Source organism: Poecilia latipinna, unplaced genomic scaffold (assembly GCF_001443285.1).
Source record: "Poecilia latipinna isolate Pla-1442-1.1 unplaced genomic scaffold, P_latipinna-1.0 Scaffold112, whole genome shotgun sequence".
In the NCBI taxonomy this organism is placed as follows: domain Eukaryota; kingdom Metazoa; phylum Chordata; class Actinopteri; order Cyprinodontiformes; family Poeciliidae; genus Poecilia; species Poecilia latipinna.
Window position 1 is genome coordinate 1 of NW_015112728.1, and position 24,884 is coordinate 24,884.

Sequence of the window (24,884 nt, forward strand, 5' to 3'; positions counted from 1 at the left end):
TCACACTAAATATTTAAAAGCTGAACGACATAATGGATTTTGCTCTAATTTTCAGAGTGTGATTATGCTGCTTCAATAAAATATAAATTTATTTTAACAGGATATAAAAGGAGTAGAAGACAAATTTAGATATAACATGATATTAACTGCACTACAGTAACAGTGTTGCCATTCTTTCAGAGCTGTTGTTCCATAAAACATTGTGAAACAAAACCAAAGTGAACGGAAGTAGCTAAAAATCAAAATCTGAAGCAAAGATCACAGTTTTGATTCAGTGAAATATCACCACTTTCTAATTTATTCAGACATTTTTTCCAACAGCCGCTTATTTCCATTTTCTGTTTAAATATTTTGCCCATCATTTTGCTGCTGATACACCTGAATTCCCTCGCTAAAGAACAATGAAGGTGATTTCTGTCTCAACAAACAGCTGCATCTAGTTCAGAGGCGAGTAGAGAACACAAAAAATATACTCAAGTTACAGTAGTGATACTATGACATATTTTTACTCAGAAGTAAAACAGTACTTGGTATAAAGTTTACTCAAGTACTGAGTAAATGATCAAATGATCAATCATTTAATATTTAAAAATTACATAATCAGATGGACCAAATTACAAAGTTGAGTGGAATTGTTTTGCATTTTAAGAGCAAAAGGGACAATAATTCATATAAATAACAAAATCAGGCAAAAGAAAATCTTTCCAAATCAGTTTGTTTTAATAAAAAACTTAGGAAACTGAATTTTGGTTAAAACTGTGTCTCATCATTCAGTGGGGAGAAAATCCAAAAATCTTAGTCAAATAAGACTTAAGAGTAGCGATACCTCATAATAAAATTACTCAAGTACAAGTAAAAAAATACAATGCAATAAAAACACTCCTAGAAGTATATTAAAAAAAAAGAAATAAAGTTACTCATGTAAATGTAATTACTACCCAACTATGTCTGAAACTAAATTACACCAATAAATACAAATCTTTATTATCAGGTATGAGATTAAAAGTGGCTTAATACAGATGCAACATTAACTTTTTTTAATATAAAAAAAACACAAAAGAAACAAGTTTTAGTTGACAAAATGGGAAAATGTTTGAGAAATCTGAATATTTTTGCTAAAGTAGTAAAATACTTCTAAAAGTAAATTTTTTATATAAAAAAAGTTACTCAAGTAAATGTAATTGAGTAAATGTAACTAGTTACTAACCAACTCTGATCTAGTTGACATAAAAACCACACAGTTTAGAAAGCATCAATAACACAACCTGACGTCAGAACGTCAAATCCAAGGTGGAATAATTCATTCAGACATTCACACCAGAGCTCAGCCGTCACCCGCCGACGGAGGAAACTTCAGGCATAAATATTCAGAGCAGCCTTTAAAATCGCAGTGAATCATCTAATCACTGTGTGGCTGGTTATATAAGGACAAAATAAGGATGAAATACCTCGTCCTCCACTGTGGCCGGACCTTTGGAGCGAAGTCTCAGCGTGCTCCTCCCCGTGCCGATCTTATTGTCGTTGCCCGGCTTGCTGCCCTTTGACCTGGGCTCAAGCATCTCTGTCAAAGAGGAAAAGCGTTAAGGAAAAAAAAACTGTTTTATGTAAACTTCTTTCTTAGTCTGTGACTAAGATGTGAGTCATTAAATGCCAAACACCTGGTCACTTTTTATTTATAACTGCTGTGCAACAATGAACGCTGCTGACTAAAAAGAAATTATCTGGCATTTACATCTAAAATATGTTACTCCAAGGATAAAATCTTGTTATACTTTTAATGAATCCTTCATATGATAAACATAAAACGTATATTTGGCTTCGCAGGGTGTTTACAGTTTGGTTTCTAATCATTGTGGTTCTCACTAAAATAGCAATTTTGCTTGAGAAATTAAAGAAAAGTTCAAATGATCAGTCAATTATTCTGTGACATCACAACAGTCCAATCAATCAATAAATACCCACAACAATCTGCAGATCAAATCTATAGTAGAACTACAATGATTAGGGTGGAAATGATTAATCGATTATTGAAATAAATGTCAACTAATTTAGTAATCGATTAATCGCAAACTCAAGAATAGGCAATTTCCTGAAAAAACTGCATATTTGGAGAGGCAATAAAGCCTTTCCAAATTATTATTATTAATAATTAATGTTGCATTTTAGGCAATAATATAATATAATATTTTTGTTTTAAAAAACGAATTGAATTGAATCAATTTTGCATCTTTTAATGTGACAAAAGCTTAATTTTTTCCTATACAATTAATCAATTAATCATCAATTCAATGGAATAATCGTTAGATCCAATCTATGAAAATGATGCTTAAAACTTCAAAGAGTAACAGAAGGTCATTTTAAAATGAAAACTGTATCTTTCATCTTGGACATGTCCGTTTCAAACTCACCAAAAGCCTTCATGGGCTCGATCAGTTTGATGGTGAAGGTCGTGTTTTTGGGAAGGTCTTTGAGCATGCGGGCGACCTCGTAGTGCCGCGTCCCGACGATGTTGCGTCCGTTGATGCACTCTATGTGGTCGCCCACGCAGATCACCTTCACCTCGTCTGCGACGCTGCCCTCTCGAATTCGCTGCCATGCAGGCAGAGGAAGGGCAGATTAGCATTGAATGTGACTACAAGATACTAAAAACAATTTTACATTGTAAAACTTTAGCTTTTTTCTGCAATGCAAAAAGGCTCAACTATTTACATTCTCATCTACATTTGGATAAATGTTCACAGGAAGTTGCAGAGAAACGTTTTGTTAGACTTTCTAGCATACGGTAAACTGCGCTGGATATCATAGTGAAGCTCTTTAAAATCTTCTTGTTTTCTGGACTCAGTTTTTTACAACACTCCACACATTCTCAAACATGTTAAAATGTAACATTAGCATCTTCCAATGGTGCACACACGTCTAATAGCTTAGCTAATTTTTCATTTAGTGCTTTTGCCTTTTTTCACCAACTGAAAATGTTTATCGCACTTAGCTTCCCCTAAATTAATTTCCCTGATAAATTCTAAAGTGCTAATTTACTTAGCTGGTTTGCAAACTTTCAGTTGACTAAAGTTCAACATCTATGTTGAAGTTTTGGTCATCCACCGTTCAGTTAGATGCTCTTATTTTGAAGTTCCATTTCCTATCCTCACACTGAAAAGAGGCAAAATCTTACCAAGTACTTTGGTCTAGTTTCTAGTTCACATATCTTAGTAAACTTGAAATAAGAAACCTAACTTACGAGTAACTTTTAAGTAATATTTTCTAGTTTTTTTTTTTTTTTTAGAGTCAATAATTCCTTAATATTGATGAAAAAGTGGTAGTATCACTGGCAGGTTATTTCACTTATGGGAAAAATATCTTCTTACATGTTCAATAATCTTTCAGTGGAATTGATATCTTTTTACCAATATTAAGAAATTATTGATTTAAAGCAAGTTCTTATATTTTGCTTAAAAATAAGTTAGTTTTGTCTTATTTCAAATGCACTAAGATATTTACACTAGAAACTAGACCAACATTACTTGGTAGGATTTTGTATTTTTCCAGTGCATTCTCCACCAGTGCAGCAAACAACATTCTGCACCCACAATGCAACTCTGTAGAGGTTGCAATTTTTACACAGTAAACAGTTTAAAATCTACTGATGTCCTGAATTAGCAAAATTCAACAACTATAAAACTAAAAACATGAGTGAAAGGTTTGTTACAAAGAATCACTTCCTGAAGTGCAACCTTACAGGTAAGTTAGGTTAGGGTAGGGTTAAAGTGTAGTAACAACTTTGACCCTGGTGAGGGCGACATACTGTGTTGCAACATGTCTGGTTGAAGTTAGCACTTTAACTTTAGCTTAATACAACGCTGGTGTAGCACTTTAGCATTAGTGAAACTAATGTTCATGATTAGTGCTTTAGTGTTAGCACAACTACATTTTTAGCTAGCGGTGCCAACAGCCAGCTATCCATTAAAAATGTTGTTTTCTTGGGATCAGAGTCCAACTTAAACACCAAAATGAATCCAACTTTCAAACATTTGACCCAACTGTTCAGCTAGAAAGGAAACTGGTTAGGATGGCCAGAAACAACCAGGAACCTCCAAGATTCAGGCCCATCATAAACTAAAACCTGCTGACCAACAAATTAAAAAAAGAAGTATGTTTGGAGGTGAGGCTTTCCTTGATGCACGAGATGTTTGTGTAAAATAAATGTGAAATTAGTTTGAAACAGCAAAGTAGAAATGAGTTTTTATTATAAGCTTTCCAAAGGGAATCTAAACAGTTCTGAATTCCTTCATTTTTTAACTGGATCTGTTTAGATGACTTTCATACACAAGTGAAGAAGTTGTAATTTCCAGAAAGCAGAGGTAATAAATTTCACTCTTATCAGGAAAACTGAGATTAATGAACTAAAAGGTTGAAGTGAGGAATTTTAGGTCATGTTCAGTTTTCAGAGGAATAGATAAAACAGAAATAAATTAGAGGCTAGAGGAATGCTGCTTTTACTAACAAATGATGACCTGCAGACTGGAACATCACAGGCGAGAGATGAATCAGCAAAATGAGGTTTTGGCTCTTAAATATGCAGCTAAGATTAAAAGAAGAAAAACGTTGAAGCTGAATGCAGAGTTTTATATGAAAGAGGATTGTTCAGTGGTTCTAATCCTCAAAAGAAAGAAAAGATTAAAATAAGAACGACAGGAAAAGGGTGATAGGAAGAACGAACAAAAGAAAAAATGGACAAGAAAAAAGGAACAAAAGAAAGAACAAAAATGAAGAAAGGCAAGGAAAAGAAATAAATCAAAGAAAAAATGAAAGAAAGAAGGAATGAAAGAAAGGACAAAAGTAAAAAAAAAGAAAACAAAAGGGACAAATGAAAGAAAAAAAGAACGACAGAAAAAAATTGAGAAAAACAAAAGGACTAAAAAAGGATGAAAGGAAAAATAAGATACGACAGAAGGAAGAAAGAAGGAAAGAAAGTACTTATGGAACACAAAAAGAAAAATGAAAAAGAAATAAAAGAAAGGACATAAGAAAGTAAAGAAAGAATGAAACAAAATAAAAGGACAAAAGAAAAAATTAAAAGAGACACAAGGAAGAACGTAGAAACTGAAGAAGAAAAAAGGAACAAACAGTAGAAATGAAGAACTAAAAAAATGCAACAGCACAAAAGTAAGAAAAAAAAGAATGAAAGGAAGAAAGAATGAACAAACGAAAAGACTCCCAAAGATTCTGCAAAGATAAGCAGGTTTAGGCAAAGGCTGAAAGTTTCTACAAGTGCCAGAAAGATGTTGGGTATTAAATGTGCAGAAAGAAAGCTGTTGGGTATTAAACTTCATGCATAAAATAACAAACTAAGCAATGTTTTAAATGTAAATGTAATAAATAAATGCAAGCCCAGCATATTGTTTTTGTCTTCAGGTTGCAAACTGTGCTCTCTTATATAATTTTCTACACAAATTCAAACATTTCCCTAAATAAAACCTGTTAACAAAATAGCTTTTTCTGCAATTTAGTAAATAGATATTGTAAAAATACAGACAGCCTTGCTAGATTATATTCAAAGAACAAGTTATTAATATTTCTCATGTTACAACTCTACGTCTGTGCCCTGCAGTCGTCCCTGTCAGGCTGTGGAGCTGCAGAGCAGCAGCAGCAGCACATGATGTCGCATGTGAGCAGATTGATCCCTCGGATAAAACCATTACACAAGGTGACACATCACAATGCATCATGACTCACAACACATAAAGGTTTGAAAAGCTACCAGAAGAAAGAAACGAGTTGGTCGAGACCAGAGATATCAGGCCTGTATTACTAAACCAGATAAGAGCTTGAGATTTTAGCTGTGTTTCATGATTGCATTTTTAAGAAATGCACTCAGGTCATATCAGAATAGAGAGGACCGGATGAAGGTATCGTTATCTAAAATACTTAAAGTACACTGTAATGTCCTGAGATTCTGCTGTTTTATGTTTGTTTTAGGACAGGCAGGAAGAAGCTTTTTAATATTAAAGCTGAATTAAGTTTAAAGCTATCAGAAAAAATACATTCAAACTGTCATTTTTTCTTATTTTACCATTTTTAAAATGACAAATATGCAGCATGTATGTGTGCCTGTGACGTAATTGTCATGTTACTATAAAAACCCTATTTAATGTTAGATTGTGATAGCTTACCAGTCAGTGTTTGGAATCAATAATATGATAAAGGTACCAGCATAATGACTTGTGTAACAGGATAATAAATATGGATGCAAAAATCGGTTGGTGAACCCAATCTGCAGGTTTTTAGCTCTGACCTTTGACCAACCTGTCGGCAATTAAAAATCCAATCTTCACTCAGTCCGTGAATGCACCATGGTGAAGCTCTACAAGGTTACAATGAAAACACTCTACAGTAGGGAACATGTTAACAAGTCAGTGGGGTTTAATCGGTCTTATAAATGACTAAATAATATTGACAAAGAATAGATACATCAGATTAATGCTGCACTGATTGCAGTTTTCTGGCCGGTCACCAATTTTAAAAACAAAACCTTACATACCCATTCCGGTTTTGGTCAATACCATTTTTTTCCCTAAAAGTGACCTATTATGCTTCCCTGAACAGGTCAGGATAGGTCTGTGAGCAATACAAAACAAATTGCAAATAAATTTTTTGCAACAATATAATTCTTAAATATTGATGTCTATTTTGAGCTGTTTTAGGGCATCTTGTCACTTTAAATCCTAATAAGCTGCTACTGGCCACGCCTCTAAACTCACAGGTAAAAATGGCTGCAAACAGATGCTCAATTATACAACCGTACATCTTTGAAAAGCAGAACTGGAGCGTCCCGCACAACCAACAAGAACACAGCACAACAAAAACACTTGTCTTTTCCAGCAGCCATTGTACAGCACATACAGTGAAAAAACAGCTGACCAAATATTCTGGAACTCAGTTTGGGTTGCTAGGTAACGGCGCAGTCCACATCAGATATGCAAAACAATCCGGAGGTTTTCAAAACAGCTCATTTTCCAGACACCATAAAAATTTAACTTGTTGCCAAAAAATGGACAGGTGTTTTTTTTTTTTAAGTGCTTAGGTTGTTTTTAGAAGCAGCTGAAACCCAAATGGAAGTAGAAAAACATCCAGAATGTGAATTTTGCATAATAACTGACACTGTGCTCAATTATACAACTGTAAAAACAAAAAAATTTAAAAAGCTGTGCTCACAGCATTACTAGACGTTTGCTGTAACTGCATCACAGTTGGTGCTTTCACATGTCTCCAACGTCTCGTTTGCAAAAAAAAGGTTTTCTTCTTACTTTTATAAAGGCATAGCCTGCTCCATTGTCGGTTATGGTGAGGCCAAGGGCGTCTTCAGATTTATACACTTCCACCTCCTTTTTGATCCCTTTAATGTGGGCAAAGATGAAATCCTCCAGGCCGATCTGCCCCCCCAGCAGCTTCTCCATGTCAATCTTGTGGGTGTTGAGGGTACAGAACAGGATCTGTGAAGATGCAAGGTGTAGATTACATGATTTAACCAATATATAACAGTTTATCCCAACCAAAAAGAGGATTGTGCTTCTATTACTGCAAAGTTATTAGTATTTATGTGGTCTTCAATCCTCCAACACCATCGTCAATGAGGGAAACATCCTTCCCTTCTGTGCAAGGAATGTGAAAATCTGGCTTCACACCTTTGTAACTGAAATATCCTCCCAAGGTGGTGAGACGAGAGAAATTTGATCAGTGCGCACACGATACAGAAACTTCAAACACAGACACTGAAACCCCAGGACGAAAGCGTTGAGGAGGTGTAAATCATTTATCCTGAGCTAACTCATCTGGAGAATCAAGTTCTACATGTTTTGTTGCTTTTTCAACCAACTATGGGAAAATCCGAGCCAAACTGGATTTACTGAAGAGCTGATTTCTGAGGAAAACACACAAAGAGTAAGAGTTATTTTCTGATTTCATGGTAGAATGAACAAACAGTGTGATCCACTCAGGCCTCGTCAGCAAGGCTTGCGTTGCTTGTGTACCAACAGGCGCTGCTCATGCACACATTAGCTAGCATGGCCTTGTCCGTTGCCTTGGGCTACCAGACTATAAAGAATAGGATTAAAAACAGAGGGAGGCCACTGCTGATAGAGAAACTAAAAAAAGGGAGAGATATAAAAGGAGAGGGTGTAGAAGCCTCATCCCCCTACTTGTCTCCACTTAGGCCACAGTATTACCAAAGAGACGCCTACGCTCGTACCAAGGCTGCATTAAACTCCTTCTCCTGCTCGGCCGCTTCATGTCACACGTTGCAGAGAAAGCCTCTGCTCTAACACTTGACTCACAAGAACAGCTACTGCACCTCCCACGACCTGTGGCACGGAGCAAACACCCTGCGAACCGCATGGCAGAAGGGCAAATCAGAGGGAGATTCGTTGCAATCTGTTCGGCATGTAACCCCGGTACTGAACACATGCAAAAAGAAAAAACAACACACTGAAATATGTTTAAATATGACCCTGAAGAAACTCCCTAAATATTTGGTTTTACAAAAAGTCAGATTTTGGTTGTAAGAAACCATTGCTGCTCTTTAATCTATTCCAAAACAATTTACTCTTCAGTATTTCCATTTTATATCAACTAAACCTTAAGGGAAAAACCTAAATGATGTAAACAAACCACACACAAGAGGTAGGGCTGAAGCGATTAATCGCATTAATCATAATGAATTGTGATTAACCGATTGTTGAAATAATCGTCAACTAATTTAGTAATCTATTAATCATTATCATACTCATCCATACTCAAGTATTTCCATTTTATATCAATTCAAATTTAAGGTAGGTTTAAACAAATGGCCACACAGAAAAGTAAGGGCTAAAACGATTAATCGGATTAAGGGCGATTAATCAATTTTTTAAATTATTATTTTCAACTAAATTAGTAATATTAGTAATCGATTAATCATTAACTGGAGTATACAGACTTTAAAAAATGTCAATTGCTAAAAGAACAACATATAAAGAGCAGAAATTAAGTCAAAACTATATAAAGAAGATTTACATTTTGCATTTATGTTCATAAATATGTTGTACTCAGAACTCAGTGGGATTATTTAGCTTCACCTGGTCAGCATACACTGAAGCAATGCTGTGTTATTGCATTTTAGCCAATAAAAATTTATTTTAAGGGCCTACATGCAAACAAACCAGACATGCACACAGCTTCTCTCCTGTACGTGCAATAAAAAGTGAATTAAAGCAGAGGAGGAAGTAAACAAAAAATTTGCTGACACATTTAGGCAAATGATAACACAATCATTTACCTACGTCAACAAAGGCAAATCACCTGTAAGTTCTCCCTGTTTTACTGGTTTCAGCAAAGCCTCATTATAAAGCCTTCCAATGGCAATATTACTGTTAAAAAGCAATGAAGACAATTGTTGTGGATGAAAATTGCTATGACAGCATAGAAACAGAATTTAATTTCATATCTTCTGATGAGGAAGGAAAGACGACAATCCAAATCTGGGTTCCATATTAATTTAAAATACACTTTACAGATTAAATAACTGCAAGTCACATTTCTCCAAAGAGAGAGTTGAATCCCTGAACTTAAGCTTTAATAAAATATACTTCTCCTTAATGTAGGTAGGTGCAAAAAAAAATTTTTTTTAAATTGACGTTTTTCAAGCAGTAATGTTGCAATCAAAGCGACTCTCTCCTTTAGATCTCCACCCACACACAGTCAGGGATCACTCTTTCTTCCTGTGAAGACAGGTAAGACGAGACGAACGACGCACCTCCCTCTGAAATTTACTCTGCACTTAAACCATGTCGACTTCAATCTCAAGAAACCCGTTTCTTACGCACCAACAACTCCTGTTAATCCGCCTCCTTAAATCAGACAAAACAGGAACAAGGCAGCAGAAATATTACATAGGTTCTGGACTTTATGATTTAATCACACCACTACAAACCAAGTAATTTCTTCTGCAGCATCTTTAACTGCAGACCAATACTGTAAGTTGAACTGTTAAAGATGAACAGTTCTCAATTTGCTGCTTGTCATTTTACAGACTTTGGGAACAAAAGGTGAAACTGTAGCAAAAACACTCCTAAGTGTTGAACTTAAGCAGCTGCTAAGTGTTTCTTAAAGAGCGCTGTCGTCGTTACCGGTCTATTAAAGATCGTCCACTGCTGCCAAGACTTGACCTTTCTTCTGTTTGTTATGTAAAAATAATAATCCTGACAGAAAAGTTTAAAATGCTAGTTTTACACCAGTAATGCAGTCATATTATGCTGCAGCTAAACTTAATCAGACATTATCATTGTTTGTCCATTTAAATACCAATGTTAGGCTGTGCAAAATAATATTTTATATTATAATAATCTATCAATTATTCTGATGATCGAGTAATCAGATCAAATTTTTTATTCAATATTAGAAATACATAGGGAAATGCAAATAAGTAAATACATTTTTTTAAATAAGAAAACATTTTATTGCCTAAAATGCAACAACAAAAACTGCATTTCTTTATTGGATTTGTAGCAAAGGATGCATTTGCAAACCTTTCTGCTTGACTTAATGTCAACACAGTGTAGGTCTGATCTATTGATTACTTTTTTTTATTAATATTTGCATAACAAAAGGAGAAATCTGTACTGCTATTTCAGCAATAAAATCATTCCTATAATTTCTGTCCTGGATATTTTAATTTTTAATAAGCAGGCAAGTTAATTTTACTTACAGTCTGAAGAAACTCATTGGTAAAATCTAAAATATTACAACCTAAATCTGTATATAGTATGAATACTTTGTGCTCAGCACACCGCCCAGAAAAAAACTCAAATACAAACATTCATCTCCAGGATTAGTGAATCTAACCTTCCAGAAACAAAGTGTGTTTACTAGTTTTGTTGAAGATACTCAGTATGAAATACTGATGTACTGTTAATACTGTCTGGTAGTTTTAATAGTTAACAGGAACTGCTGATGTGAGCTGTATGTTTTAACCCAGAAAAAATCTTCGTCAGCATCTAAGGCTGGCCAATCATTTGCCAAACTGTGGAAGTGACACAGATGAACAGGTATGACAATAAGGTGGTTCCCTGATCTGGGCTAAAATCCTGTTTCTGATTAACTTAAACTACAAACCAGTCAGTTTATTAAGCTAACTAAACAAGAATACAATATACCAGTTATCAAGGTGAAAAAACATATTTTTGTAATAAAAATGATTTAAAAATAACAAAATAAAAAAGTTAATAATTTACCAATCCTCTCTCATTTATTTTTAAAACATAATGTTGAGGAGTAGCTTGTTACATTTATTTTTAAGAAAATTTTTCCTGGGCTGCTCTCTTCACTTTTACTTCAGTAAATTTATTATGAAGTATTTCTACTCTTACTTGAGCAACATTCCTGAATTTTCTACCCTCTGAATGAAAAATAAAAATGTTTTAACCAGAAATTCACTGGACTTGGACACACACCTGCAGTTTTGATTAAAGTTTCATATGTATTTTATTGAAATAAACTGAATTGGAAACATTTTATTTTGACTGATTTTATTTTTTGCTGTTTCCATGAGTTATTGTCAGTTTGGTCCTTAGAATACCAAATATTTCACTTAACCTTATATGTTTGGTCCATCTGGTGGTATAATTTTTAAACATTAAATGATTAATAATTTGATCAGTTACTCAGTACTTGAAGAGACTTTTTACCACATACATGAGTGACTTCTTGGACAGCTTCTTTTTACTTTTAATTTAATAAAAATATGTTGAAAGAGTGCTACTTTCACTCTACCGACTTCTGCTGGTACTTGTTGGGGTTACGGACCAGAACCACAAATAGCTGAAATGCATAAATATTTGAGACACCCTTTAAAATTGATTATAACCATCTATTTTATTAGTTCAAACACCAAATACATCTTAATAATCCTTAATGAACACAATGCAAACCATTTACACACTACCACCTATCCTAATATCTGCTTTCTTCCTTATCGCCACTCTTCAGGTTACAGCCAATCAGCAGCAAGGAAGTTTCTTGATTGGCTGTTTCCCCAGTACCAGCCAATAGTGTGTCAAGCAGCACTGCTACTAGATATTTTCCACTTCCCAAGCTGCATTTCCTTTAGGAAAACCCACAAATAGACAAATTTTACGCAAATAATTTGGAGTCATGATCCACAGAAAAATCTACAAATAGGCCTGAGTGCATTATTATAAACTACAGACAGGAGAGAAATATGTCCTAAAAGATGGTGACAACTATAATAATGCATTTAATATGAAGATAACAGAATAAAATCAGACCAGAACCGGGAAAAAAAAATCATAAGAAAGCAAAATGTAATATTTACTTCTGCTTCCTGAAGTAGCAGGAAGCAAAAATATTTTCACTTTTATTGATTTAAAAGCGAAAATATTTTCACTTTTATTGATTTAAAAGTGAAAATATTTCCTTGAACAAAAAGAGGTGATTAGCTTCTCTGTTTACCTGAGGTTGAGCCCTATTCTCACATCGCCACGCCCAAAAGGCAACAACTCTGACTTTCTGTTTCAGATTTCAGCTGAATCTGCTTTAAACGCAGACAGCAATCAGAACCATGTGCTACTTTCCAAACCTGCTCCGCCTAAACAATGACCTACATCAATTACTACATCCAGTCGGCCTATAACTCACTTTTTCATGCTCTCTGTATTAGAATATGGAAATGCACCAATCTGGCTTTTCTTGGCCTAAACTAATTTCCAGTTCATCTTCAGGTTTTACAAGCCAGGTTAGATTTTGACCGATTCCAGTTTTTATTTCAAAAGATTTAAAGTTTTCTTTTAATGGAAGAAGCAGTTTTGAATCCAACAGAAAATGAAGTGAATACGAGTAAGGGTTTACTGATTACTTAAGTGTCAGAGACTGGCCGTTGCATGTGGATCTTATCCACCGATCTTATCTGCCTCCACGAAGGTCTGAGAAATCAGCAGCTGTTCCCTTCTGCTCTGCGATGAGCGAGGGCCGACGGACAGACCACGCCGTCAACTTACCAACTTTCTTGCTATATTTAGCAACTTTAAGATGAAAGAAATGAGTGAGTAAATAAATAAAAATGAGTATCGGCCAAAATCAGAATCAGCAAATCAGGCTTTTTAAATATTGGTGATCAGCCAGGAAACTGCAAACTATGCACTCCTAAATACAAGATTATCTAAATTTACGCACCTCAGCATATATAGCTGACATTTACAAGATACTTATCGAGTTCAGAAAAGTAAATGCTCCTGGTTAATTAGTTGGTATAGACAGAACATGTTTTTTCTTTTTAAGTCCTAATTGATTTAATGAAAAAAATTAAAAATAAGTAAGTCGGATTCAGATTTCTGAGCCATTTTTTTATGCTCAGTTTGTCCTATGGCCAAAAGTTCAAATACGTTAAGTAACAACTGATAAGGACAAATAGGCAGGTTAATAAAACACCGACATATCCAAGACGGAAGGTTAGATAACTTGCATTTCCTCATGACAAACCTTGTACAGTTTTATTACTATTAATGTTGTTACAATTTTGTTTTTTTAAATTTAAAGAACTTCTTTTGTGTGAAACTTTATTCCGGATGCTGCCTTAATTTCCTGATATATTCTGTTCGATGACATTGTTTTACATTTCTACCATTAACAGCTTCATAAGAAACTTATGTTTATTTGTTACACAATCAGTTAAAAGACCATTTGATTCTGTTTTAAACTGAACAACTAATAGCTCAAACATATTTGCAGCAAAACTCAAAGGTTAAGAAGAGAAAAGTAATCAGTAACTATATTTGTAACAAAATATCCACAGAGTTGGGAAGTAACTAGTTACATTTACTTCAGTAACATTTTTGGAAAAAATATTATTTTAGGAGTATTTCTACTATGCTGTACTTTTTACTTTTACATGAGTAGTTTTTTTATGAAGTATTTTTACTTTTACCTGAGTAAAATTTCTGAATTTTTTTTTACCAACTGAATGAAAAGCAAACATATTTTAACCAAAAATTTCCCAGACACAGACACACACCTGCAGCTTTATCAGTTTTTAATTGAAAGGAACCGATTTGGAAAAATGTTTATTTTGCCTAATCTTGTTACTTACATAAGTTATCGTCATTTTGGGTTTAAAAAAACATAAATTTCCACTTATATTTTAGTCCATTTTATTCTGTAATTTTTAAACATTAAATGATTGATAATTTGATCAGTTACTCAGTGCTTGTGTAGACTTTTTTTACCCTTACTTGAGTGATTTCTTGGACGGCTACTTGTTATTTTTACTGTAATAAAAATATGTTGCAGTACTAGTACTATTCTTACTCGAGTAAAACTTTTTGGGTAATGATTAAACATCCTGTTGCAAGTATGTTGGAAATAAAAGAAATGGGTAATTTGAGTTTAACCTAAATTAACTTCTTGTTTATTTACACTTCAGGAAGTTGGTTAATGCAAGAAAAAACAGGCAGACGCCCAGATGGGATTGTTCAACCTAATCCCCCGAAGCCCCCAGTTAAACGTCTGGCCGGGCTCACTCACGCGCGCACGGCCATCTGAAATCTGCAAAACAGAAACTACTGGCAAGCGCGGCTCTTTCCAGCAACCACAGCTCAGAAATTCAAATGGCAGGCAAATAAATTCATGTGTGCTTTCAGGTAACCAGGTGGACAGGAGGCAAAGTCCAGGAGCCACACCTGAAACTCTCCAGCTGCACGGCCATTAAAACGCAGACCTTGAACTGAGCCACATAGAAACAGCTTATTCTGTGACCCAACGCCGTAGAAACTCCAGACCGATTCACAGATATCAGTGCATCTGACCCGTTTGAGGGTTTTAGAAAGAAACCTTGTTGCTATAAATACAGAACACATAAATAAATGTGATAAACAAATATACACATGCAAATATGTTAATCTAAACTTTAACTTGGGTTAAATTTTACTCAGTAAAATTTAATGATTAAAATCAATTTTACTCATTACATTTATATATTTTATAAGTTATATAGTATATAACTTATACATAAATTATATATTCAAAGTTATATAATTATTAGAAATTATAATAAAGTTATAATAATAAATGTATTACAAATCATGAGTTTATATATTCATGAAAATAACAAATCATGCATTATTTTAATAAATAATTACATTTATTATTTAATACATAATGCATCATTTAATAAATTATTACTAATTTAATAATGCATTATTATTAAGATAACAACAAATAAGTTCCAGATAAAGAAAACAATGAGATGCTGTTAGCTGCTGCCAGTTTGTTAAAAAATAATCACGAGTCTTGATGTGTTGATGGAACCGCTGCAGTCTGACCTGCTGTCTTAAAAGGAGTAATGAATTAAAGTTTACCAGTCAGATTTTGGTCACAAAATGTCACAGTGGACATGTTGGAGACCAAAGTAACAAACATTTTATTTTATTTTTTATGTAAATACTGTGAGAGTTTTACTCAGGGTTCTCATGCCGTGGAAATTCAACACCAAAAGGAAAATTTACATGCATTTATTTTCTTTTACAACTGATTCATGAAACTATTGGAACAAGCAACCTTTTTTTTTTTAACAAAATTGCCCCAAATTGTTATTTTTTTCTCTTTATTTACATTACAGCCTCTATATGCACAAATAGCCCCCCAAAAAAATCTTAATTGACTGATATGTTTGTCGTTTAATTTTAAATTACCAGCTTGATTTATTGCTCACTAAAATGTGTTATTAGTAATACTGGCCAGGTTTTCTGTTAGTCCGAACCCAGCGGATAAAACAGATGTCACAGTCATAATGACTGATGCTCATTGTGAAACCGTCTTTTCATTTAGTTTTGAGTGCAGACTGGATTTGACAGCTGTGCATAAAATTTCAATAGCTGAAGCTGTAAATTGTATTTTTAATCAACATTTTAATGCCTAGTTAAAATAAATCCCAGTATAGTCACAGTATGCTAGCATAGCTCTAATATATCAGCTCTTTTTGTGGATTTTTGTTCATAAATGTCATTGTACACTGTTAGGCTAACGGAGGTCAACATGCATTTTCTAAGAAGTGGCATCAGATATTCTTTATAGTTGAATAATAATAATCAAGAAAACAAGAAATCATCTTTTTATTAAAACCAAATCTCTATTGCTACAATTAGTGTCAACGGGTATGAAACAAGTAACATTTTTAATCCATCTTCATCTTCCATCTTTAATCCGTTTCTTGTACTTTTGTGCTATAAATGTGACATTGCAGAGAGGCCCAGTTCTCTTAGCTGCTCTACAAATTGAGAAAAACCATTGAACATGCCTTTCAATTAAGGAAAAACTTAGTGGTGCACCGACTGCAGTTTTCTGGCCAATCGCAGATTAACGATCTTTAAAAAAGCCTAACACACCGATTCCGACTTTGGCCGATACCATTTTTTTTTTGTCTGAAATGTTGCTCAATATATCAAGAAAGTTGTTGAATTGGCAACAATGGGGTGACTATTATTAACTGTAAATGTGCAGACAGGACCTGGTCGGCCAGTTTGTCAGTCTAACGTCTCTCACAGGAGAAAAGAAAAGCACAGTGGTTGATTTTTAGACCTTGCAGAAGTTGATAACATCGGTGGATAAGATCGGCTTCACATGTGAAAATCGGCCGATCTCCCAAAATGTAGGAAATCAGCACCGATAAATCGGCTGGCCGATAAATCGGTGCACCCGTGGAAAAAATGTGTTGGTTTTTATAAGTCAAATAATAATAAACTACATTTATAGCTTTGTTCCTGAAAAGCTGAACTTCAGTTTGGGAAAAACCTAGCTTTAAGATGATTTCATCTTCTGTCCAGCGATAATAAAGTCCAGTTCCATCACAGATATGCTGAACGTTGGTGGTGTTTGTGAAGGGAGGAGGCTCGGTGGGCAGAGCTGCTTGTCTGAGTCCTCTGGGACGAAGATGTGACGAGTTATCTGGTTAGATTTCAGGCAGGCCCCACAGAGCCGGACACAGGAGACTTCCTGTGCTCAAATCTGTGCAGTCTAACAACAAGCACTATCAGATCTTTCCGCGTTTGTCTCAGGTTTTTAAAAGTCTACATTTGTGGGGGGGGGGAAAGTTACCGGGTGTGCTGCCAAAGGGAAAAGAGGCAAAATAATTTAAATAAGTAATAAGTCATTTTAGATTTCTCAAACATGGATATCTGTGACTCCTACTGTATGAGTTTAATAGTTAAATAGCTGCCTGCCATAATTAACTAATAATACTGATAGCATCCTGAGATTTGAGCTATTATTTTTACTCTCCTGCCCACTGGGCAAGTATTAAGGCATTACTTAAGCAGGAAATTATTTTCTCTGCATGCCAAAATGGAAAAATAATCTCCACTGGTTCCTGTAAATGTAAACGTTGTTCTAGTCCCTGATAGGATTTATAAAACATCCAGTTTAAAGCTGCAATAAGATGGTAAAGGATGAAAAATAACCATCACTGGTGTAAATAAAATAAGTGATAAAATGGGCCTTTTTCTTCTTCCCTGTGCTAATTTCACAAATATGCTGCATAAATCAACTTAAAAATAAAGAGCAATAACATGCATTAAGGTACACAACTTTATATTTAAAGCCTCATTTGATTCAGTTTCAGCATTCACCCTATTCATACCTACCATGACTTCTAGTGAGTCTACATAACAGTTACACCTCTAAGAGACTGCCGAGAGGTTACAACAAATCAAAAGAATTACATTGTTTAAAGGTATCGGTCAGGATGAGGATAGAAACAAGGTTCCACAGTCAATATAAACTAGAAGACTAGATGGAAACTGTTCAGATAGGAAGCAAAGAAAGAGTCAGGAACACTGAAAAAGCTTCAGAGCTGGTTCTGTTCATGCTGCAATAATCTCATATATTCTCCAAAACACTGAACTACGGAGAACTTTTTAAATCTTCCAAGACCTGATGGGACAATGTGTTAATGTCCGACGAAGCCCAACTTTATTTATTTATTTATTTTTTATTACAGCTTAAGAAGTCATTTTTAACTTAAAAACAACTTCAGGAAATGAAAATCATACCCAGAGTGAAACACGGTAGTGACTGTATCATGCTCTGGGGTTATTTTCTTCAAATGGATGTAGAGTTTAATAGAAGATGTTATTAACAAATTAAAATACAGTGGACCACCAGTACCAAGAGAACAGCTTTGGGTAAATGGTATGTTTTTATATTGAAAGACAACATAAAAACATATGTATCTGCTTATTTTAATGGTTCTAACATCAAATATATCTCAATATGCATTAATCTACATTAAAACATCTTTTTACACTACCACAGAAACCAACATACACAGAGCTCTGGTTTTCTCCGGTCGGTTACAGCCAATCAGCAGCAGAGAAAATGAATGGGGCTCCTTGATTGGTTGCTTTGTAAGCGGCAGCCAATCGCATTGTGTCTAGGTGTTTCAGCTTCCTAAGCTGCCTTTTATTTTGAATATTTTTGATACTGAAAAGAAATCTGCGTATATGGTAAGTTTTTCATGAATAATCTGAAGTTACAGGAAGTCATGGATGCACAGTGCCAGTCGTTTTTACAACCAAAGCCTTCAGTATCTGCTAGAAAACACACGAAGATGAAGCAGGATTTCATTTTTCAAAAACATCCAAATCAACATGAAAATGACTGTGTGAAGAAAATTGACAAGGCATGGAAAGAGCCTGAACTGAGTCTATGTTCACACTGCAGGTCTTAAATTCAGATTTGATGAAATCCAATGTTTTTTGTTCATATTAATGCTAAATTAAACGTGTCGGCATTTGAACTTCTGTGTGAACAATTTATGATTCCAACTAGTTGTCATCACACAGAAGCAAATTGTTTATGGAAGTAATAATGGATGGAGTCGTTTATGGATTAATTTTAGGGTTTATTGACATTGGGAGCCAACACAAGATCATAACATGAAGGACGTTAATAAAAAGAAAGAACAAATAATAGAAACGACTTTTTGTGACGCACTGACTGCAACGTCTGTGAAGAAGTGTGTTTGGATGTGAAGTCAGAGCCAACAGTGGTTTGATTGTGATCAGTTGCACTTCAGTAGCTTCTTCCATAAGATCATAATTATAATTTTCAGCCATTGTTTACAACCCAGTTTTACCACATTTGGCTTCTTCTGCTGCAGAATTATGACATGTTGCAAATCATTTTTTTCTTTAAGATGTGATCTTTTGATTTGAAGGCTTGTAACACATCCAAACTAATGTCTTTAATGCTGTTTTAATCGTATAATTAGATGGAGCAAAAAGATGCTGCTATGTCAAACAACAGAAAACAAAGGTAGCACGAGATTATCACCAATTAAATATTTTTATGTTTAAACATTTATATGATTTTAGCTAAACTAGAAGTTCAGCAAAGAGCATGCTGTGAGCTGATATATTTCCAAACTAAAAGCAGAGGGAGTTTTCACTGTTGATGCGTTTCAGATGAATAAAAATTGGATTTTCAAAGCAAATCAATGAAAACAAAGCAGATTTTGATCATTGTCCAACTGATTTGTGTTGAAACAGTTAATATAAATGGTTGTGATGGAGGTAATAATTAATCCAGTGGCATAAAATGACATAAAAATGCGACATGACTGTACAGACTGCAGATACCTTAAAATCAATCGGATATGTATCTGATTTGGCACTACATATGAAAATGGCACCAATCCAGTTTTTTGATGGGTGAAAAAAATCAATTAAAAACTTGGAATTGGGTTGTTCAGAATGTCATGAAAAAGCTGAATAAGGATTGCAAAAAAAGTGGATTTTGGTCCCATTTTCCTGCTTTGTGAACATAACCAAAGTCTATCAAAAGGTCTGTCTCACAATCTGATTGATTTGAAGAATTTTCTCCAAATCACTTTTAGTTGCTTGCAAATATCTACAAAATAAGACTTGAAGTGAATACTCAGCTGTGAAGACAATGGCTTTCTGCCCTATATTCACATTAAAAAGGTGAGTAAACGTTTCAAACTATTCCTTCATTCATCATTTCCGCTGGTCTTCCAATACAACTTGTTCAAAAGTCTTTTGTCACTGTGAGAAGAACAAACTGAGGCAGCTTCAGTAAAACTAGTTCAGACAGGAAAAGCCTAATGAGCGTGACAAACAGACTCAGTGGAACAATCAGCCATAGAAAAACCGCCGCTGTCCCATTCAGATAAAACAAAAAAAAGACAGAGTTGGGACTCATTAGGGATACATTTAAATAGTTGATGACTTTAAAAAACTGATGCTTCACTAACCAAACTGCGTGATTCACTGTAAACCAATGAAAGTCAGATCTTAATGGTTTCCTGCTCAGATATTTGACATAACAAAACATACCGCTCATGCTCCCCTTTCAAAAGAAGAGCTTAGATAGTTCAACCTCAAAGGACAGACACAGAACCTGCTTTTGTTTCCAGGACCTCCATGTACAGCTTTTTTTCCCCTCGCATCTACTGGAACCTGATGCTGAATAAACACGATAACTACGACTAAATATAGATACGTTTAGTTTGGAAGGTATCCGGTGACGGCATACGGAGAAGGGACAAAGATTACTCTCAGTACTTCAGGTGTAAAAGGTGAGGCAGGCCAGAAAGAGCTGACTAGGCGTGTCTTTGGAGACATGACACAAAGCTGACTTAATGTCCAGCACAGGAGCCGTTTCTGAGAAGAGCTACATATTAAACTGCGTTCTTTCATTCCTTCCTGCAATATCACAGTAAAAGTTCAGTACCTTTATAAATACCTACACTAACATTTTACTGCTTACCACTAAGAACAATACAAGCATTCCTACATAGATGAATAAAAACTAAATGGAGACGGTAGCAACTAAAATGTGCATTTAACAAATAGAGAGAGAAACATAAAAATCACAACCGACTGGGAATTCAATATTCACATTTAGATAGAATATATCAATCAGATGATAAGTCATGATTATCCTTTTTAAATACAATCACGACTAAAATTACTCAAAAAAATACAAAGAAGGACTCTGTGTAAACTAACAAAAAAAAATACACTCAGGTAGACATCTCCTGGTAGATGCTTAAAATGTCACCACCACAAAATCTATAGAGTCAGCTCATTTCAGCCAACTAAGATATCTTTTATGATGAAAAATGAAAATTTCAGCTCAAAATAAAAGGAATAATATAACAAAAAGAACAAATGTCTGAATAAAATGCAATCAACAGACATCCAATGCCTTGATTTTTAAATCAGGATGAGAACTACAATCAAAGGAAAGAAGGAGTAATGTAAAATCTTCAGAAAGTTAAGATTATACCTGAGATTTAGACATATTAAATCAGAATTACTCAACAACAAGGACATAAAAATAATGAGTACACATGTATAAAGTAGAAAAAGGTTACCAACCTCATGCAATACCTGTTCCATTTTTCTTATTTAAGGTGTGACTTGCTGATTTTGATTTATTCCTTAAGGCTTATAACACATCCAAACTAATTTTCCTTAAGGCTGTTTTAATCATATAATTAGATCAAGTAAATATTTCCCATAAACAAAAAAATTGTGCTGCAAAGTCTTTCTCAACAACAAAAAACAAGAGTAGCAGAAGATTACCACTAGTTAATTAATGTTTTGTGTAATAAATTACATAATTTAATTAGATGTTCAGCAAAGAACATGCTGTCAGCTGACATATTTCCAGATTAAAAGCAGAGGGAGTTTTCGATTTCAATTTCAATTTTCGAGCAATAAAAATGTTCAAAGTAAATCAACAGATTTTGATCATTGTCCACCTAATTGGTGTTGACACATGTAAATGGGTGTGATGCAGGAAATGCTTAATCCACTGGTATTATAGTAAAGCTATTAAGAGTGAAGCAACATGCTAATAACTTTTGGGCAGATTTATATTTCAGGTGTGAAATCCTTTGTGAAAAGGTAACAAGATGTTGAAGTTTTTTTTTTAATCAAGTAGCAACAGAATCTAAATTAGAATTTCAAAAATTATAAATACATTAAGGATAATTATTTAAAACCTAATCAGAAAAAATTGTAAAGCTTTCTAGAAAAAAAGCATTGTAAGAAAGCTTTGTGTACTTTCTGTAACTCCACCTTCAACACTTGAATGCAGCAAAAAGCAAGTGATTTTTTTAGCTTAGGTTGGCTCAAATATTAATTACTGAAACAATCAAGTGTAATGAACATTTACCACGAGATAGAAAGTGCAGTAGGTTTCCAGATAGAGGCAGTATCAACAGAAATAAAATTATTCCAAGATTCTCCCCATTTATGTAACAAAAGCTTAAAAAAAATTAGATGAAAAAACATGCCTGAAAGCTGAAAAAGTAGGTGTTCTCAAGATTTGACACATTTAATAAATGCACAAATCAATCTGTAAGAGATAGAATCAGCCATTGTTTTATTAGCTGGTCAGACCACGAAGAAAACAAAGATTGTTATTGACCAGGAACAGCTTCAATCAATGCTTATTCAATAAATAAAGGGGAATATTGTTTTTTTTCCCTTTTCTATCTCTGCCCAAGGTTGATAAACTGAAACCAGGCTTGTATTGATCAGTGATTATTGGATTGGTGCATCACAAGTTGAAAACAAAAGTACTGCTTCAGGTGATGGAGGTAATAATTAATGTAACAGCATATATATGCAGTGACTAGTTACATTTACTGGAGTCATTTCTGGGGTTTGGGGGCGGAGTATTTTTAGGAGTATTTTTACTATGTTGTACTTTTTATTTTTACTTGAGTACTTTCCTTATGAAGCANTTCTNCTCTTATTTGAGTAACATTTCTGAATTCTCTACCCACTGAACGAAAAACAAACATGGTTTAACCAAAAATTTACCAGACACAGACCTACCGTTTTTGTTAACATTTCATACGTTTTTTTAATGAAAGAAACTGATTTGGGGAAAAAATTATTTTGCCTGATTTTGTTACTTATATCTATTATTGTCATTTTCGTCCTTAAAATACCTAAATATCCACTTATATTCTGGATGGTCTGTATGTAATTTTTAAATATTAAATTATTGTCAGTCACTCAGCACTTGAGTAGACTTTTTACTCTTGAGTAATTTCTTGGACGACTACTTTTAACTTTTACCGTAGTTGGAAAAACAAGTTGAAGTCGTGCTACTCTTATTTGAATACAATTATAGGAACTCTGCCCACCTCGCACTACAGGTGAGTTTTTTATCAGTAGTAATATTATTATTACTTACATCAGGAGGGCTGATATTGAACGCCTCTGCTATCTTGCCGTAGAGCTCCTTGACGTTGGTGAATCCCTCGATCCTCCCGGTGGGGCTGCCGTGCGCTAGCTGCGTGTGGAACACCAGCTTGGGCCGCAAGCTGGCAGGTGGAGGTGGGAGCCCCGCTCCGTTCACGGCGGATTTACCCAGGCTCCCAGCACCTGCGTGTCCGCCGCTCAACTCCTCGTTTTCGACCAAGTGCTCCTTCGTCGCCTTGTTTTTCTTCTTCCACGGTCCGTACGGCATGTTTCTGTCGTCGCTTCGAGCCGCTCCGTTTGAAAGACACCGAAGATGAGGCTGACCTGTTGAGTTCAGAGCCCAACGGTCGGGTTCGTCCTTATTTACTTCCTCCTCGGTGTCCTCCTTCCGCCAACACTTGTTTTCCCTCTCCTCACCTGCGCGCAGTCAAGTTCTGACTTCTGCTCTTTTCTTTTCTTTTTCTCTTGAAACTTGAAAATAACTCACACGAAATCTCCACAGGTAAGATAAACCCTGACCGAACCTGCGGACTGCTGCCCAGTCCTCTGCCAACAATAGCTCCTCTGTTTGTGTGTCAGCGTGTTGTGGGACGCAGGCGCAGTGGGAAGAGCTCAGGATCAGCAAAGGCACCTGTGCGCCACAACAGGGACTGGATCCGCCTCAAAACAATTAGTTTACCTTTAACAATGAAACACAAAGAGAACAAACACTTTTACATTGAGTTCTAAGAGAATATAACCACAAAAACACTCATTTATATTTATATTTCTGTTATTGATTTTCACAAGTGGGTAGAGAACCCAAAAATTGTTCTAAAGTAAGAGTGGCAATACATCAGTAAAAGTATAAAGTAGCTGTCCAAGAAATTACTAAAGTAAGACAAAGAAAAAGTATTTGGTGAGAAGTCTACTCAAGAACTGAATAACTGATCAATTTATTAATCATTTAATATTTAAAAATTATACAATGAGATGGTCCAACATGCCATATTAAGTGGAAATTTTGTTATTTTAAGGATGAAAATGACAATAATTCATAAAAGTAACCAAACACAACAAAATCATGGCAAAGGAAAATGTTTAAAAATCAGTTTCTGTCAATAAAAAACATATGAAACTTGATCAAAAACTGCAGTTGTGTGTCTGTGTCTGGTGAATTCTGGGTTAAAATATGTTTGTTTTTCATTCACTGGGTAGAAAAATCAAGAAATTTCACTTAAGTAAGAGTAGAAATGCTTTCTAATAAAATTACTCAAGTAAAAGTAAAAACTGCAGAGTAGTAATAATACTCCTAAAAGTATTTTTTTTCCAAAGAAGTTACTCAAGTAAATGCAATTAAGTATGTGTAACTACCCAACTCTGTTGATTTTGATAAGTTCCTTCAATTTATTTTCTATCTATTCAATTTAAATCAAAAATATGTATCCCAACGAGAAATTAAATATTATATTTCATTTAATCCAAGTATCGTAGACTGTGATGTAAACAAAAAGATTCTCCTCTAGTAGTCAGTCTTGCAACAAATCTGCAGAGGCCTCTGACTGAAGACTGTTGTATGACAGTCTTGTATCTGTTGACATGCTTACAGCTCAATATCTGGAC

At 34.6% G+C, this 24,884-nt stretch overlaps 1 protein-coding gene across 1 annotated transcript; it reads right to left on the reverse strand.

Annotated features, from left to right (window-relative positions):
- Nucleotides 1-1,403: 1,403 nt before the first annotated feature.
- Nucleotides 1,404-23,924, reverse strand: gipc2 (GIPC PDZ domain containing family, member 2). The gene is made up of 4 exons (XM_015027987.1): nucleotides 23,275-23,924; nucleotides 7,305-7,490; nucleotides 2,409-2,589; nucleotides 1,404-1,561 (listed from the first exon to the last, which is right to left on the reverse strand). The coding sequence occupies exons 1-4, from the start codon at nucleotides 23,548-23,550 to the stop codon at nucleotides 1,419-1,421; spliced, it is 786 nt and encodes a 261-aa protein (XP_014883473.1). The 5' UTR covers nucleotides 23,551-23,924; the 3' UTR covers nucleotides 1,404-1,418.
- Between the last annotated feature and the right edge of the window lie 960 nt (nucleotides 23,925-24,884).

What these genes read in the sequence shown, in the direction of transcription:
- gipc2 (XM_015027987.1), bottom strand. Translation starts at nt 23,550, where the DNA reads ATGCCGTACGGACCGTGGAAGAAGAAAAACAAGGCGACGAAGGAGCAC. An exon ending in TCAATATCAGCCCTCCTGAT is followed by an intron (nt 7,491 to 23,274) that starts GTAAGTAATAAT and finishes GCATCTTCACAG; the next exon opens with ATCCTGTTCTGTACCCTCAA. An exon ending in CGAGCCCATGAAGGCTTTTG is followed by an intron (nt 1,562 to 2,408) that starts GTGAGTTTGAAA and finishes CCTCTTTGACAG; the next exon opens with AGATGCTTGAGCCCAGGTCA.